General features: G+C 35.7%; 1 protein-coding gene across 1 annotated transcript in view; it reads left to right on the top strand.

Annotated features, from left to right (window-relative positions):
• Diaph3 (diaphanous-related formin 3) overlaps positions 1-18,397 on the top strand; it is a 450,644-nt gene that overhangs the window by 133,503 nt on the left and 298,744 nt on the right. Inside the window, exons 6-9 of the mRNA XM_013010947.1 lie at positions 437-511; positions 596-665; positions 5,497-5,633; positions 8,568-8,673. Of these exons, the coding sequence (XP_012866401.1) occupies positions 437-511; positions 596-665; positions 5,497-5,633; positions 8,568-8,673 (388 nt within the window). The remainder of the gene's footprint in view (positions 1-436; positions 512-595; positions 666-5,496; positions 5,634-8,567; positions 8,674-18,397) is intronic.

Consider the following 18,397-nt stretch of genomic DNA (forward strand, 5'->3'; position numbering starts at 1 on the left):
TCCCTCCCTCCCTCCCTTCCTTCCTTCCTTCTTTCCTTCCTTCCTTATTCTTATGTCTATAGTCTTCCTTGACACTCACTTGCCCATATTCTGCTCTGGGAATAATCCAAACTAATGTTTTATGTAATGGTATGTGGGTAAATCTGATTAGTAATTTTTCTAATTCATTAATGTAAATACCTGTGTTACTATGAAATACTATAGGGCAAAGAAGTGATGGTACACTTGATTCCCACAGGCCAAAGATGGTGAGGTTAGCTCTTCACTGCCTCTTATTTTCCTTCCTCATTTCACTATTCAATCATAGATGAATTTGTATTTGATGTTGCTTTGATTTTACAGTTTATAAGTATTAAATGTGTACAGTACTTATTACATTCAGTATTCATGGTGTTCTAAAATTCTGACAGTGTATATCTTTTCTTTCATTTTTCAGTTGGGTGGAGAGTTTTGGATATGAGGGACTTGGATTATTACTAGACATTTTGGAAAAACTAATCAATGACAAAAGGTAAGTATTGTTAGTAATTTTCCCTTAAATAACTTTGTATGTCCAATTATAACTCTTCTACTGTTATCTTCTATGTTAATACAGCCAAGACAAAGTTGTAAAGAAGAATCAACACAAAGTCATCCAGTGTCTAAAGGCTCTGATGAATACACAGGTATGTATCTATAATTAATTTGTGCATTTCAAATGCTTATATTTGATTTTTATAATAGAAGATTTCAGTTGCATTAATGGGATGTATTGCCATGATGTACATACCGGCAAGAACAGTGGGTTGGATTCAAGTTTTGCATGAAATATACTATTTTGCAGTAAGAGAGTTGGGATTTAATGGGACCTTTTCTGAAGCTTAACTCCTCCCAGTTTCATTTTGCTTTCTCCCTTTCTGTCTTCATTTTTATTCTTTGCCTTTTCATTTTCAAAAATATATCATGATTCTACTTTAAAATGATACACAATTACTAATCTTCACTAATTACTAGTCTTCAATAATAACCATATTACCAGAGATTCACTTTGGAAAACTTCTTATATTCTAGGATTAAAAAATGACATTGTAAGAATTATCTAGGAATAATGAAATTAATGTAAACAAGTATGAGCAGGTCCAAAAATGGAGCAAGTAATAGTGAGAGCAAGCTTACTATAGAGGCTCTATAGGATTTGTTATTTAAAATGATGCTGTGGTTTTTTTACTGAAGTTGAATTTATTTGACAGTATTTTTTTTCCCCTCATATACTGTTAGTTGCTGAAATTATCATAATCTCCTGCCATTTCTTTGGCTTCAATATCTAAGCTCATCTACCTCATGATGTGTAGAGTAATGATAGGCATTTTAGGACATCAGGGAGGAAATGTTACCATAGTGTTGTGATTGTTGTTTTAGAGGAAAAACCTCTTGATTTTAATGAACAACATATTTTTTGAAACATCTTTAGAAAATAATACTAGTACTTAAAAAAGTGTCTTTTAAACTTTATTAACTATAGTAAATATTTATATTTTCTAATTATTAAATTACTAGTATTTTTAAAACATTTTTTTTCTTGGAGCTAAGTTTTAGTTGTAACCAATGAAATACTTTTTCCTCCTCCAATCAGGACTTTCAAGGAAAGTATCTAATGTATAAATCAAAAGATTTTAGGTAATATGAACTAGATTTCTCCAGATGAACTATTTTAATATTAAATGAAGAGAAGCAAGAAACTCCTGACTGATGGAATTGACTTCCTACTGAGTCTGTAGGTCTAAGATTCTCTTTGTATCGTGATTGTGGAGAACTGGGAACTTTGTGGGAAGGCTGAGAGTACAGGAACTTCAGCAACATTTTTGCCAAACCAACGTGTCATGTGGATCTTGAAGTAGAGAACAATATCTTGGTTTAAGCAAATTATTATATAGAAGACATCATTACTACTTGGTTTTAGTTTTTTTATTTTTTGGTCAGTCATAGGGCTTGAACTCTGGGCTTGGGCACTATCCCTGAGCTTTTCAGCTCAAGGCTAGTGGTCGACCACTTGAGCCACAGTGCCACTTCCTGCATTTTCTGTGTATGTGTTACTGTGGAATCGAACCCAGGGTTTCATGCATGCTAATAAGCACTTTACCACTAGGTCACATTCCCAGCCCATATGTTCGTATTTTTATAGAATGCATATATTATCATAGGTTTGAAGTCTTTTAACTTGCACACGTGATTCCATAAAAATTGCCTTTGGATTTGAGGCTGTTACCATATTAATTAGAATAAAAATGAATTTACTCGTATTTATGATAAATATTTTAATATCTAACTCTAAATCTAATATGTGAAGTTTTTGTTCAAGTTACACATTCTTATTCCAAGGCAAGTTGGTAGTTTTCATCAAGTTTATCAATCACATCTGTAAATACAAAATTTTTTAAAAATGTTATTGTGAAGTCTTTGCTAGTGTTTGTTGCAAGATTAACATATTGGTTTTATGAGAAAAATGTGGAACCTTATTTTGTACCAATAATTATGTTCTTAATATGACCACTGTTGATGATATAGGAAAGTGGATTTTCTATAATATTTAGCATAGGCTAAAATTCTTTTGAAATGGAAGAATATTCTGTCCACTCAGGAAGAAAAATATAATAAAGGTATGGATGAAAGACTATTTTGTTTGTTTACATTCTAAGAAAATTAGCACAGATTTCAGTCTGAAAAGTGTTGTGTGTTGCTTTGAAGTGTTTACCCACACAAGTTTTCTTTGCTCCTGAGGCCATCCTTTTCTCACATTCCCTCTGCTTTAAGTAGGATTAACTCATTGTGGATATCTGTTTATCACCAGTAGTCATATAATTGCAATGTTTTATCAGATGTTGAGCCTCTTACACAGATCCCCTACCTAAAAGACATTCCACCCATTAGGTAATAATGGGCCCCAGGTAGAATGCAAATAGAACCTGACATTGGGCTTCAGTTTAGAACTGGGCAATTATCCTATTTCCCAGAGTGGGTCCTTGCTATTCAGAAGAGCTACATTCTTAGACCTTCCATACTTTGCTCTACCTCTCTATCTTATAATACAGGACTTTAATGCTAGTTAGCACTGGTAAGTTGACTATTTGTCACAGTCAACATTTTTAAAAAATTAATAATTGAAAGACTAATTTTATACAAGTATGTAGCACTTCCTTGTTAGTTATGGACATTAAGAACTGGAAGTCTAGTTTAATTCCAGTATTACCCATTTACATCAGGAAAATCATAGACTGCTGCTAGTTGGCTTTTGGGGCCCTGTGATCATGTTCAGAATCATGAAATGAGAGTGCTCATTCATATTAAGGGCTTCAACCACAGTAGTTGGGACCATAGGGCTAGATAGAAGCATTGGGTAGGACGTCAAAAAGACATCGCCATCAGTCATGACATACTTCTAGGGAGAAAGGTCCTGGCTAAGGACAGACTTGGGTGGGAAATGAAGGCGAATAATGGGACAAGCTTTATTGTACCCCCCAGGTTTATTGGGACAGAGCCAGCTAGTCATTATGTCTTTATTTTCTATTATTTATTTCACTTCAACTTATTTTTCAGTTTTAAATATTAGTTTTGAATTTTAAGCTCAGTTATAACTTTTCCCCTACTTCTCTTTCTCTCCCTCCTGTCCCTTTTCCATTCCTTCTTCGTTTTCTCCTTTTTTTCTCCTTCCCTTGTATGGTGATACTGGAGTTGTAGGCTGGTAATCTATTACTTGAGCAACCTAGTTAGTCCTTTGTGCTTTAGTTGTTTTTCAGACAAGGTCTCAAGTTTTGTTGTTAGCGGTTTGTTTGTTTGTTTTGCCTAGACTGTGATCTTCCTATCTATGCTTCCAGAACATTTAGGATGACATGTTTGAGACACTACCGCTGGCTTATTCTCTGAAGTGTCTCAGTAACTTTTTTTTGGCCTGGGTTTACCTCAACCTGTCTGTCTGCGAGGTATCTTGGATTGCAGGCATACACCACCCTGCCTTACTTATTGACAAACTCAGGGTTAGATTTAATTGTACTTTATAAGCTTCTGACAATTCCCTGGAATGATTATTGAAGCTGATGTGGTTACTGCCCTCCTGTCAGTTATGGATTCTCCTTCCAATCATGAAACAGCCCAGAATAACACAGAAGTGAGCATCTGTGGACTTGTTTAGCTGTCTCTTTTTAAGTTGTCCTCCATCACTAACAAGAAAGTAAAGTCTATCCAAAAATTACATTATAGGATGTAACTTGGTCCATTGGCTTATGTTTCTTCTGTTTTTCTTGTGTTCTTTAAATAGTGGTTTAAAGGAAATGTAATATTTCAGCTCTATGTGTATGTTTCTTTAAATAAATGTCATATATAAGATAGCTATAAATAGGATATAATCCAGTATTTAAGTCTAATAAGCTTGTTACAGATTTGACATTGATGCATATATATTGTGCTAATTTTGAGCTACAGTTGATAAGTTTATTGATGAGATTAATGCCTTATTTTTATTATTAATATTATGACCCAACTATCTATGCACTCTTTGGTAACATACTTTGTTTTGTCTGATAGGTAAATAGTGTTGTTTTCTTCCTAGTATTTCTTTACATTTTGATTGTTCTATAGATTAAGTAGGCTCATAGATAGATACAGTCTGTCATGAACATATCCCCTGTAACATATGGGCAGTGGTAATTAAACTTTTTCTCTTTTTAATAATTCTACTTACATATGTGTGTTTGCAACTTCCATTATCTTCCAGATGACAAATAATGATTCTGATGAGAACACACCTATGTATTATTGGAGTCTGCTTGTAGTATCTTTCCCTCACTGCCTTCGCCCTTACCCAGTTATGAACTGTGTGTTAATATTTGGTCCTGCAGTATGGAATATGGTAGCCAAATGTGGTTTTGAGCATCTGAATGTGTTTCATGGAAATTGAGATATGCTAAGTATAAAATATGATTGGATTTCTAATACATAGGAAGGAAAAAGTGAAATAACTCAACAACAAATTGTTTTACATTGTTACATGCTGCAGTGATAGAATTTTTTTTATATGGGGTTAATTTTATTGCAGATAGTTTCCTTGCAAGGAAGTGGCATGTAATTGCACACAGTGTAGTGCACATTACATCTTCCTAGGAAGTATTCATCTATGTGTTTACTTTGACTGTAGCACTCCTATCAACTTTCTTCACCAGGAAAAATGATGCTCACAGCTTATTGTCTGTGTCAGAATTTGTCTGCTTGTTTTTTTTGTTCCTATTTATATGAATCTCACATGCCTTGTAGGTTCTCTGTGAATTTGTTTGAGTATCATTAGTTCTTGACACAAGTGAATACTGTTGTTTTAGTGTATTACAGGTTTTTATATTTTCAGGCATTACTGAGTGTAAAAATGTATTATATTTTTTGGACATGTGTGTTTCCTTTAGGGCACCATTTCCTCATTGACTGCTAACACTGAATTTCCTTTCTGTATTCTTTTCCCCTAAAAAATATCAGTATGGCTTAGAGAGGATTATGAGCGAGGAGAGGAGCCTGTCTTTGTTGGCGAAAGCCATGGATCCTCAGCACCCCAGTATGATGACTGATGTGGTCAAACTTCTCTCTGCGGTCTGCATCGTAGGCGAGGAGAGCATGTAAGTGTTTTTCTCTTCTTATGCATTCATTGAAAAAAAAATCATTTTGTATTTCCTACTCTAGAATTTCAGTGTTGTAGTATATTAAAATTACTTAGTATACTAAAATATAGAAGTATTTGAGCAATTAATAATTATTTTTCTACTGATACCTTAGTTATGTCCTAGAATATTTCTATGCAAATGCTATTTTTCATAATAATTTGTACTGTTGTGACTTGAACTCTATATAAAAATTCTCAATGTAGCTAGTAAATATATAAATGGATTCTCTTTCTTATTTAATTTTTCTGTCAGAATTATTTCAAATTGTAGATCACGTGTTTTTCCTTATAGTCACAGACTTATTACTATTTGGAAATTTATATGCAATACAGATTTATGCATTTATATATGTGATAGTACTTTACAGGTTAAGGTTAGAAAATCTTAGACCACATTTGTTAGAGCTAGAACTAAAAGACCACTGATAATTATACACATAAAAACCTTTCCTTATAAAAGATGACTGGGATTTTGATTATAAAGAGACATTTTAAATGCCTTTCTAAAGGGTAAAACTTGAATAATGGGAAGAAGAGCAGCAGCTCTCGGACAGGATGAAGTCAGGCAGTGGAGGGCTGCACTTACCTGTCAGCCAACCCTGGGCAGCCCCTCTTGCAGCAGGTGGGTTGAGCCCACTCAGATTTTCCTAAATTAGTGTCTAGGCACCAGCCAGATCTGGCTCCCTGTGAACTTATGGGATAATTTCCAGAAGTTTAGCTAAACCCAACTGTGGTCTCAGCTATCAGACCGGGCATTTACCCTGAACTTTCCCTTCAGTTTCCCAATTTGAGTGTGCAAATCTGCAAGTTGATAGGTAGCATGCATGCATGTGTGTTGATATGCATGATTGCTTCTTCCATTTTCCCTTCGATTTCTTTCCTTCCTCCCTGTATCTTCTTTCTTTCTCTATATTACCTCTTTCCCCATCCCCATCTCTGTTTTTCTTTCTCCTTTTAGACTCACTTTCCATTTTCTCATCCCAGTCTTCCTGTCTCTTTCTTTATTCATTTTTCTCTTTATTTTCCCCTCTCTCTCCTTTATTAGTTTTATTGTTTTTTGAGTTCAGAATGGGTATTAAAATGATAAATAACACATAGGTCATATGTTTTTGTCTTCTGATAGCATCTTTGGTGGCTAGATACAGAACTGTTCTTTAAAGGAGAAGGTGGTATACTTGTTTAAATTACATTTTCGTAATTACTAATTTTGAGTATAATACATTGCTGCTACATGTGTTTGTCTATCACAACTCATTTCCTTCTAGGCATTTTAGAGCATACTGGTTAAAAGCATTTTAGTGTCCCTATGTAGGTCATTTGGTCAGGTCATTGCTTCTACATGCAGTAGATGTGAGACCTTGAGCAGATTGTTTAAAGTTTTCTTCCTTAGTTTTGTAGTTTATAAAATGGGTTAATATAGTGCCTATTGAATATAGTTGTTCTATCTATCTATCTATCTATCTATCTATCTATCTATCTATCTATCTATCTATCTATCTATCTATCTATCTATCTATCTATCTCCTTTGTAGGCTCAATTCTAGATAGCAATCATTACTGTTATTTCTTCTCTTTGCTTTTTGGTTGTCCTGTGGACTGAATTTAGGACCTTGTGCTTTCTAGGTAAGCACTCTAATTCATGAACCACACCTCAAATTATTTTTGATTTTGGTTATTTTTCATTTTATATTACATTTTTGGCCTCGTGCTTCCATGGATGGAAGGTTCTCCTATCTGTGCCTCTTGCATAGCTGGCATTATAGGTGTGAACCATGCCTTGGTTGTTTATTGGGATTGAGTCTTGCTAATTTTTTTGCCAGGCTAGCCTTGAACTGTGATCTTCCTAATCTCTACCTCCTGAATAGCTGGGAGTAATAAGTGTGAACCATTGGGCTTAGTTATATATTTCATAAAAGCTAGGATAAAGGACTCTATACATATATATGTGTATATACTTTTTGGTTGGTCGTGGGGCTTGAACTCTGGGCATGGGTGCTATTCCTGTGCTCTTCAGCTCAAGGTGACCGCTCTACTGCTTGAGTCACAGCACCGCTTCAGGTTTTCTTGTGGTTTATTGGAGATAAGAGTCTCATGGACTTTCCTGCCTAGGCTGGCTTTGAACCAAGATCCTCAGATCTCAGCCTCCTGAGTAGCTAGGATTATAGGCATGAGCCACCGGTGTATGGCAGGACTCAATATTTTTCCCATAAAGGAATGATAAATATTTGAGGTGCTGGAACTTCTTATGCTGACTTGAGTGTTACACAGTGTACTCATATATTGGTACCCAGAAGATATGTAGAGTTGTTTTGTATCATTTAAAATTTAAATAAATATAAAGTTTTTAATGTTTAGAAAGTAGTTCAAAGAGTGTCTGCTATATAGTAAGCATGTTACAAATGCTAGGTATAGAGTATTTTTTGAGGGATAAATAAGTGAAAACATAAAATGTGCTGAGCACAATACTGTATACAAAACACAGAAAGACAAGAATTATATTCTGTCTGTCAAATGTGAGAACGTGGAAAAGAAAAAATAAATACAAGGTAACCTGAACCTAAAAAAGGCAATTTTATAGAAGGTGAAAGAGTTGAAACTTGGCCAGAGAAAAAGGAGGTAACAGAGGGTGGCGGGAAAGATAGGCACCACTGAAACACTATATCTGCATGTGTAGAAATTCAGTGAAGTCCATTTAGTTACACTAATATGCATTAATAATTGTAAGTAAAGCAGTACATCTGATAGATGCTCTGGGCCCAGCTTGGTACTTCTAAAGTCTTGCTGGTTGCCTAGACACATCATCTCCTTTAGTGGGGTACAGTAATTGAATTATGGCATTTGTGTTATTTGCTCTTGCAAATTAAATTAATTCACTGAAAATTTCCAACAGCCTTGAAGAAGTTTTAGAAGCTTTAACTTCTGCTGGAGAAGAAAGAAAAATCGACAGATTTTCTTCTATTGTGGAAGGCCTTAAGCACAATTCAGTTCAACTGCAAGTAAGTTTCATGTATATAATACATTTTTAGGTAACATTACATAATATTGTTTTATAACTGTTTAATGACTTGGCTGGTATGTAATGATCACATTATGTAACTTTGGACAGAGCTTAATATTCTTATCACATTTTTAATAAACGTACATATTTCCAATTTGCACTAAGTGATAGTTTGTCTTAGCAATATGTACTGGCAACTCCTGTGACAACTTTCATTACTTTTTCTAGCAGTATAAGACATGTGATCATAGCCCAATGAATTGTTTATCCTGTTGATCTAATTGTGATTAAAAGCTGCTTTTCTCATTATATGAATTACAGATTTTCATTGTTTTAATAATTCTACATGATGCATTTTCACAAAATATTTTTCTTGTAAAGTCACATTTAGACTTAATTTCTACATGCCCCAATCACTTATAACCATAGATGGTATATGCATTCAAGCTTAATAACTAATGTTTAATGTTTCTCCTTTTAAAAATGATTTTTTTGGTATTAATATCAGACTTAAAGTCAGTACCTGGGCACTGTCTTTTAGCTTTATTCTCCTCAAAGCTGGCATTATACTGTACCATTTCAGCCACAGTTGTACTTCCAGACTTATTGTGCTTAATTAAAGAGTCTCATGGACTTTCTTATCTGGGTTGGCTTTGAATTGTGCTCCTCAGATTTTAGCTGAGTAGCTAGTATGAATGGTTGCTTCATGGTTTTCTGCTCCTTATTTTCCCCCACATTAAAGAATTCCTATAACTTCTAGATTTTCTGTGCTGTTGAATAAGAGTTGACAATGGGAATAATTATTCTAAATTCTTATTTTCGCTGTTAAATCATTGTGTTGTAGTTGTATTCTTTAATAATAGTCTCTCACTATTATTAAGCCTAATATGTGAAGTACCTTGTGCTCTAGAAGTGGAAGGTACTATTTCACTTGTAGATGTAGCTCAGTAGTGGGATGTTGTCATAGAAAACCCAAAGCCATAGGATTGCTCCCTGGCATTAAAAGGTTGGGAGAAAGTGGGAGAGTACCATTTTCTAGAAAGGTAATTTAGCTTTCTACTCCTAACTCTCCCAACCATAAAAAGGTAAAATGGATTTGATTTTCTGTGCAATATGATTATTTTCTTCTACTTCCTTTAAAATTATTCATACTTTAGTAATGTTTTCTTCTCTAAGATGTGTCTGCGTTTTCCACAAATAAACTAGATTTTAGAACTAGCTTTCTATCAGTTTTCCCATAAAGCTCTAAGTGCCCATTTTATTCTATTAGTTATCTAATTTGCATTTATTAAAATGTACTAGTATGCATATTAACTCATCATCAAATCAAAAATAAAACTTGTCACTGAATATAATAGAAATCAGTTGTTTGCTTTTAAATTGATAGAATATAGTAAAATAAAGAATAGTAAGATTTTTTTTAATTAATAAGTATATTTGTAACAAAGTACTTTTTAAAGAAAATTATTACACTTTCTTTATGGTCTGATAATAAAGATAATCTAAGTGACTGTAATTATAATAAAATTAAGCTTATTTTTTTCCCATATAATATGGTTGAGTGAGGAAATGAAGAATTATAGAGCTGAAAATGTATAAAGTCTTCTCAGGCACTAGTTTTCTGTTTAGGAAGGCCATACAAAAATTAGACATAAGAGTAGATACAATTCAGTGTCTTTTCTGAGATATGTCAGATAGTGTTTTTCAGCAGAAAATGATACTCTATGCTTTCTAGAGTTTGTGGTGGTTGTCTATGGCCATACCACCCTGAATGCGCCCGATCTCGTCTAGAGTTTGTGGTGGGCTCCAGGGATCACATGTGAATGATGAACAGGCCCAGGAACAAATGGCAGTGTGTTCTAATAGACACATTGCTCTGTTCAATACTGAAGCCTCTGTGGGCAGACTTTCTACTACATCTAGTCAGAGAACCCAACTGCCCACCCAACTGCTTATCCATGCTTTACAATGGGATCCTTCCTCTGTTGGCCATGATTTCCTAGAAGAGGGCTAGAGGAAGACTAGTCTCATTTCTGTCATACTTCACTTTTGCTCTTATTTTGTTTTCTCTTCTCACATTCTTTTGCTACATGGGGGGGTCTTCTTTCTTTGTTTTGTCATTGTTGTACTTTGGTCAGGGGTCAAAAGCATTATCTTGATTCCAAAGTTTGTTGAAACTCTTGTTTGTCATAAGGCTAATGGAATTATAGTTTTTGTTAGGAAAGTTGCTTGGGAAGCCTTGTGAGTTTTTGCTTTTGCTCAATTTCACAGATCTTTTGGACCTACTACTAGGAATTTCAAGAACATGAGATTTCTGAGGGATTCTACTACTTAGGTCATTTTTTTTTTTTTTTTACTGGATTGTGGGGCTTGAACTCTGGACCTAGGCACTGTCCCTCAGCTCAAGGCAAGCACTCTACTGCTTGAGCCACAGCTCCACTTCCGGGATTCTACTACTTATAAACTGACATGAAAACTTTCATAGTTTTATAAGTGCTGTTGGTATACACAATCTCTTGGATTAAAGTCATAAGAATTTTGTTATCTATAGCAATAGTAACAGTTACAAGTGCTAGCTTGTTATCAGCCCCATTATGCAGTTCCATTTGCATGAAGGTCGGATTGAAGCAGGCATGTTGTGGTGAGGTACCCACAGGTAACATGATCCTGTGTTACCATGGGCAGCAGTTACCCTGGTCTGATTGCTGTAGACAGTTAAAATCAGAATTTAATGAAGGCTACTGGTAATGAGTATTATAAGTAGCAGGAAAAGGCCATGCTTTTCAGCTTTCATATCCCAAACCAACGAATGGTCAGGTTCAAGCTTAAGATACATACTAGGGCCTTTTGATTTTTCCACTTGACTGTAGATGTTCATTTACACACAGAATGATGGAGATCGCATAGACTTTGCCCTTCTCAGTGAAGAGGAGGTGCTGTCTGGTGCTGTTAGGGTGTCATTGCTGACTTTTGCTGAAGCCAGGGACAAGTTGCTTGATTACATGACTCCCACTGAAAGTATAACTGCCTGTTACCAAGGGAAGTCTGGGTTGGGAGTGATCTCCAAAATTGCCTGAGGGGCAAGTTGATGTCTTTATTTCTACTTAAGATTCATGGTCCAGAAGGTTCTCTTGGAAGGGAACTCTGTAGGGAACTCTGAAACTGAGCTATGAAACCTAGAAAAGGTTTGAAAGGTTGAGACACTGTCTCAACAGCACTTGGAACACTAAGAGTTGGCCATGGAAGAGTTAAACTGACAGCTCTGAAGAGGGTGAAGAAACTGGGGTACCACCCCTTCCCTTGACTGTCCCCCCACCTTTCTTTAGGCTTGTAGCTGTGCTGGGGACCTTGTAGGCTGGACAAAAAACCTTCACAGCTTAACCTCGGACTAGATAAGAGGACATCATATCTGGACTTTCCCTGGGCTGCAGTCATTTGTCTCAAAAGAATAAGGGAACCAGTGTGTCTCACAAACTGTTTTAACTCTGATTGTAATATTAATATAGGTGCTTTTTGTTTTGCATGTATCCTTGGTAACCTTCCCTATGTTAACTCAGATAAATAATGCTTGTTTTGGGGGACGTGGTGCCCAACTGCTGCCAGAGAGCCTGAACCTCTCTGATTATCATCTCTCATCTCTAATTTTCTCTCTCTCTCTATGTCTCTCCCTCTCCTTTCTCTTTCTCTGCCTTTTCTAATTTTGTTCAGCTCTGTATCCGTCGTGCTGCTTTGGGTTGCGATTAGCAACAACATGTTTATTATTAGTGGCATGCCGCAGTTGGGACAATTATTTATGAAAGGGTACCAGGCTATGGTTACCTTTGAGATAAGATTTTGCTTTATTTACCCAATCTGGGCTGGACCACGATCCTCCTGATGACCCTTCCTGCCATACTGAGGATAATAAGCATGTTTTTCCTACATCCAGCCTTTTCTGTTGCAATTGTGTCTTTCTATGTTTTTGCCTTGGCAGGCATGGACTCTCTCTATTCCTCCCATCACAACCTCCCAAGTAGCTGAGATGCAAAATGTTAACTACTGACCATAGCTGTTCACTAACATGGGGGATCTTATGAAATTTTTAACTGAGCTGGTCTGAAACCATGATCTTTCACTTTTGGCTCCTGAGTAGTTATGGTTACAGGGTAAGCCACTGGTATATGGTTCAGTTTGCCATTTCTAGTTATTCATTTAAACACATTCACATGTTTATGCAATAATCATCTGTTGCTAGATTTAATAGACTGTAATGATAACATTCATACAAATATGGACAGAGGTGGTACACAGCTGGTATTATTTTCTAAGATTTCTATGGGAGACATCTCTAGTTGTGAAATATTTTCCAAAGAAGCAAAACTCAGGAATACAGTGTTTCTGGAACATTTAGTAGAAGAAAATGCTGTACATTTAGTCAGTGTTTTAGATATGCACACTCATCACAACATGGAAGTACAGAGAAAGTACACATGTAAACAAGAAATGTAAATGTGTTAAAATAAAAGAAATTGATTAAAATTCAATTACCCTATTTATGAAACAGTTGCGAATGACATTCTTGTTGAAACTTGCTTTGTGAACCAAGACTACTATGTTAGTCTGTATCTATAGGGGAGAGGCTGCAGAGTGATCTGCCAGGCCTAATGTGGATCTTCTGACTATGGGTGAGTGACAGCAAGGAACGGTGCCTTGATCTGTCATGGTTCTAGGGCAACCTGGCAAGGCCATTGGGGTGTTCTTTGTGTCCTAAATGAATACTTGCTGTGCATGTATCTAAGTAAATATGAATATGGAAAGATGACACTGAGATGATCTAGTGGAAAGGCTGGTGCTTGATGACTCAAGTCTATAATCCTAGGTACAGTACTCAAGAGGCTGAGATCCTGAGGATCTTACTAAGTACAAAGCTAGACCAGGCTGAAATTCTTATCTCCAATTGACTACCCCAAACATAAAATAGAAGACACAAAACAAAGCTGGAAGTAGAACTATGGCTAAAATGATAGAGAAAATAAAAAAGAAAATTCAGGACAGAGCCCAGTACTGAGTTGGCCCTGGACTTGGACATGCAGAGAGAGAGAGAGAGAGGTGAGGAGAGGGGAGAGGGAAGGGGAGAGGGGAGAGGGGAGAGAGAAGAGAGGAGAAAGGAGAGAAGATGGGGCCATTGGTTATTATACTCCCTGTAGTTCAATGTGGAGAATTATATTTTATGGCTACCACAAAGACAAATCTTTCTTTAACTTAAAAAGAAAAACACTCTTTAATGTCTGGATTTCATTAAATAGATTTTTAAGCTTTGGTTGGGTTTCATTTTTCTATGTCTCAGGAAGCATAACAAAGCCTGCGAGTTTTTGCATTTAAAAATTGAGGATCCTCCTCCCCCATTATTTAAATGGTTTAGGTTCTTTCATCAATAATTAGATAAATTATTGAAAAAAATCAAATGTTAAATGTATTTATGTGTCCAGGCAAGGTTTCCTTTGGGTGGTGATAGTGGTGATTCGTGGTAATGTGGCCTAGTAAAAGTACACCATGCACGTGGTATTCAGGTAAGGGGTAGGTTTATTCATAGGTCCGGCTGGCACCAGGCCATGTTAGCACTCCATGGCTGGGAAAGGCCTGGGAATAATGCCTGGGCTAGGCCTTATCTAGGGCAGGGCTGGGAAAGGTGTGGCCACATCAAATCCAGATGTGACCTCAGTGGATGCAGTTGTGACCTCTTCCAGGTGTGCCAGTTGCCTAGGTAATGCAGATACTGGGCAGAGACTTTGCTGCGAGGAGTGTGGAGTCTGCTAGCCATCCAGGAGAGGACCTTACAGAACCCAGGTCCTGATGCCAAGCCTTAGCTGTTTTTTATTTAAGACTGGTCCACTACCACTTGAGCTCTACTTTAAGCCCTTGGGTAGTTAATTAGAGATAAGTGTCTCATTGACTTTCTTGTGCAGGCTGGCTTTGAACCACAATCCTGAGATCACAGCCTTTTAAGTAGCTATGATTATAGTCATGAGCTACCAGCATCCCGCTCAGCTAAGGTTATATGTTTTCTTTCATTTGTTCTCTTTTCCCTTTATATGCTACAAAGCCACCTAAATTTTATTTGGTTCATCCTGTAATGATTGGTCATATCTTGGTTTAAAAAAAATTATCTCCTCATCCCACATCACTGTCAACTAAAGTTATTTTTAATTTCAAATAAATTGCTTTCACATTTAATGAAAAGACAATGAAAATGTAGAGTATTGGTAAAGATTTTATTTTTAGGACATTGTTTAGACATCCCAGAAAAATGTAGAAATAAATTTATCTTAATTCTTCTTTGTTTTGGCTACTGTGTTAATTGAGGTTAGCTTTCGTAGGACTAACCTACGAACAGGTATCAACAAAGATCCATTGAAATGCATCAGTAAGCAATATGTCATCATGCTAAAAACCCAGTAAAAAAATATCCTAGTGTGAACTCATTTTCATATAGAGCATATCTTTAAGAAGCTAGTGGTGAACATTATCTAGAATTCACTGTGAGTTTTCTGAGACTCCTAAATACATAGTTTTGGAAATGCCATTATAGACCACTACATAGATTTGCTTCGCTAATGTTTTAAATGGCACTACAAAATCTTACAATTCAATAATTAGTTATCCAGTGATTTCTTGGCACTGGGCTCTGCCTGATATCGGAACTACAAAGATGAATGAACTACAATTCTGCCCTGTAGAAGCTTATATTTAAAACTATGTAACATTTAATGTCAAGATTATATTGCTATCAGTTTTGGCAAAGTTTATGGGAAGATATAGAAGAAATTAACGGTGTCTAGGGACTGTCTTGAATAAATATTTCTAAAAATCTAAGTTTGTCTCCACTATTCCTGCTGATGTAAATTATAGCTCCCTGAGTATTGAATTCATTTGTCTGAGTCTGTCTGTGGGGCATATGCAAATTTCAAGCTCTGATTTGTTCTTTTACTGAATCTATCATTTATAGAGCATTCAATTGGGAGTATAAATAAAATTACACAACTCTACATCTGCTGGTATACTTTTCTGTTTCTGTGTTAGACTACATTATGTAGTCTGTTTAGAGTTTTTATTCTGAATTAATACATGTATATAGAATTTTAAAATCTTTAGAGTTTATTTGTACTACTACTGGCAAAAATATTTTTCTGTAAGTATCATTTAGCCATCTTAAGTTGATAAATGTGAGCTTTTGATTGTGCAAAGAGAGACAGATGATTTCTGCTGTGGGGTAGGGAAGATGAATAGCACTCTAAACTGTATCTTCCAGCCCCAGATAATAACTATTTGCAGATTTTGATAGAATTTGTATTTAAGTATTTTATTGGTATTTGTTGCCAATCTGGAATCAGCTCCTGAAGCTGCTATGTTTTTATAGTATAGTATAGTCCTTATTTTACTTACATGAGCATCTACTCATATCCAAGAGGAATAAGTTAACCCAGACATGCACTTTCTAAGGCCACATGATTTTGTGCTTCTTAGATTATTTTCTAACCTTTTTGGTTAGAAAATAAGTTTGAAAATATTTGCTCAGCATAGTGTAGGAAGCGTCTGCTCTGGTAGCCTCTGTAAACATAAGATAGGCCTTGTTGATGAACTCAGGCATTGAATGTGTTAGTCTATCTTAAGCTTGTCTATTTGAAAATAGAAACTAAAGGTGAAAAGTACATCAGGTGTTTATTTTTTTCTCATATTTATGCTGAGCTGAGTAATAGACAGCAATAAGTTGTGTACTGGAGGGAATTTAGGTGACATATATTCATATATGGAAAAAAATTTATTCATTTTCAAGGTCAAGAAGCTATTTTGTGGATTTAGTGATTCTGACAGTGGTACAATGCTCTGGCCTGTCCACTTTTTTCTATTTCCTTTGAACATTTTATTTGCTTTTACAATTACTTTGACTGGCTCTGTTTACACACACATTGAATATCTTTGACATTTCCGTTTATATTATTTATTATAGTATCTTCTGTTAAGTCTTTACCTCCTAGACCATCCTGTGGCAGACATTTGCCTTGCTTTTTGTAATTGGGTAGTTGGTCTCAGTTATTATACTATTGGTGTCTTGGAGTAATCTTCAACTATACTAAATCCTGAAATGGATCCAGACCCTTTTACCCCTCCTGGGAGAAGTTATATTATTCAAGATACTGTTAGTATGTTAGAACTTTTTTTTAAATATGTTTTTTTTTTAATTGTAAAAATAGTATACAGAGGGGTTACAGTTACATGAGTAAGGTAATAAGTACGTTTCCTAGCTAGCATTGTTATCTCCTCCGTTGTTTCCCCTACCATCCCTTCCCTCCCTACCTTCTCAACTCCTCCCTCCCTTCCCCACAGAAGTTGTAAAGTTCGTTTTCAATATAGTGTCTTGTACATCTCATTGTAACAATGGGTTAACTTGTATCCCTATTTAAGCATTTTGTTTTTTCCCTTCCCCTCCCCAAATTAGAAAAAGGTATATACAAGATGTGCAGGACACCAGAATCAAATACAGTGAAAACAAGGGTTATACCATGGGGGAAGAACATATAAAAGAAACAACAAAATCACACAGTACAATATAAGTACAATGTTAGATTTTTTTTAATGATTGGGAAGAGAGTCTAGAGATGTGTCTTTAAATATACTTATTTAATGTGAAAATCATGGACAGTTTATATATAAAGATGCATGTGAACCAAAGAGGGGACCATTTTAGAGGCAATTGCATTTTATACTTTAGTTTACTGGTTATATATGGTACCTTTGAGAAGACAAGTCCTTGGCTGCTTAAAAAATTGCTCTATCTTTTTGACCAAATGATTTTTGTTAGGTCATCGGTGTTTCTATTTGGCCATATGGGGTAGCTGTTTATTGGTCCATATCTTACTTGCATGCAGTGGTGCATTTAATCAGTCTCTTCATGTTTTGCGCTCTTCCCATTTCCCCACAGTACTACAATTACCTTCTTTTCTCCTGATTGGTTTTTTACTTGTAATTTATTTACCCAAATTCTCAGCAAATTGAAATCTTCCCTTTAAGTGCCCTATTAAGTTCTTAAAGGTTCTTAGTGCCACCAAGTTTTTATACCTTCTTGTGGCCTCTGTTTCCTGTCACCCTCACCTGCTTTCTAATTGTTAAATTTGAATTGCTTACAACTAACTTGAAGGGATCATATCTTTGAGCATGTTAACTCATTTGCTCAGGGCTTCGGTGGTCAAACCTGTAATCCTAGATATTAAGGTTCTAAGGATTGTGATTTTAAGCCAGACCAGGCAGGAAAGTCCATGAAAAGCTCATCTCCAAGTAACCACTAAAAAGCTGAAATGGAGCTGTGGCTCAAGTGGTAGAGCACTACCGTTCATCAAAAAAGCTCAAGGAAAAGTGTAGGCCCTGAGTTCAAGGCTCAGAATTGGAACATACACATATACACAGCTATAGGTATACACACAGACACATATACATTTGTTTTCTTATCTATTAGGGTCCATCATTCCTCCCTTTTAATCTTAGAGGTTTTATTAGGTAGTGTTTGTTTCTGTTTAGTACCTATAGTTCCTCCTATATGCAATATAAACCTTCTGAGAGATAGTTTGTTGTCATTTTATCTGTTTACTTCTATTTGAGCAGAAAACATGTCATGTTTCTTTTTATAGTTTTAGATTCTTTTTCTGTTTCTAAGAATTAATTGATAGGGTATAGACTCAGGAACATAG

This window comes from Dipodomys ordii, unplaced genomic scaffold (assembly GCF_000151885.1).
Source record: "Dipodomys ordii isolate 6190 unplaced genomic scaffold, Dord_2.0 Scaffold1, whole genome shotgun sequence".
Classification (NCBI taxonomy): domain Eukaryota; kingdom Metazoa; phylum Chordata; class Mammalia; order Rodentia; family Heteromyidae; genus Dipodomys; species Dipodomys ordii.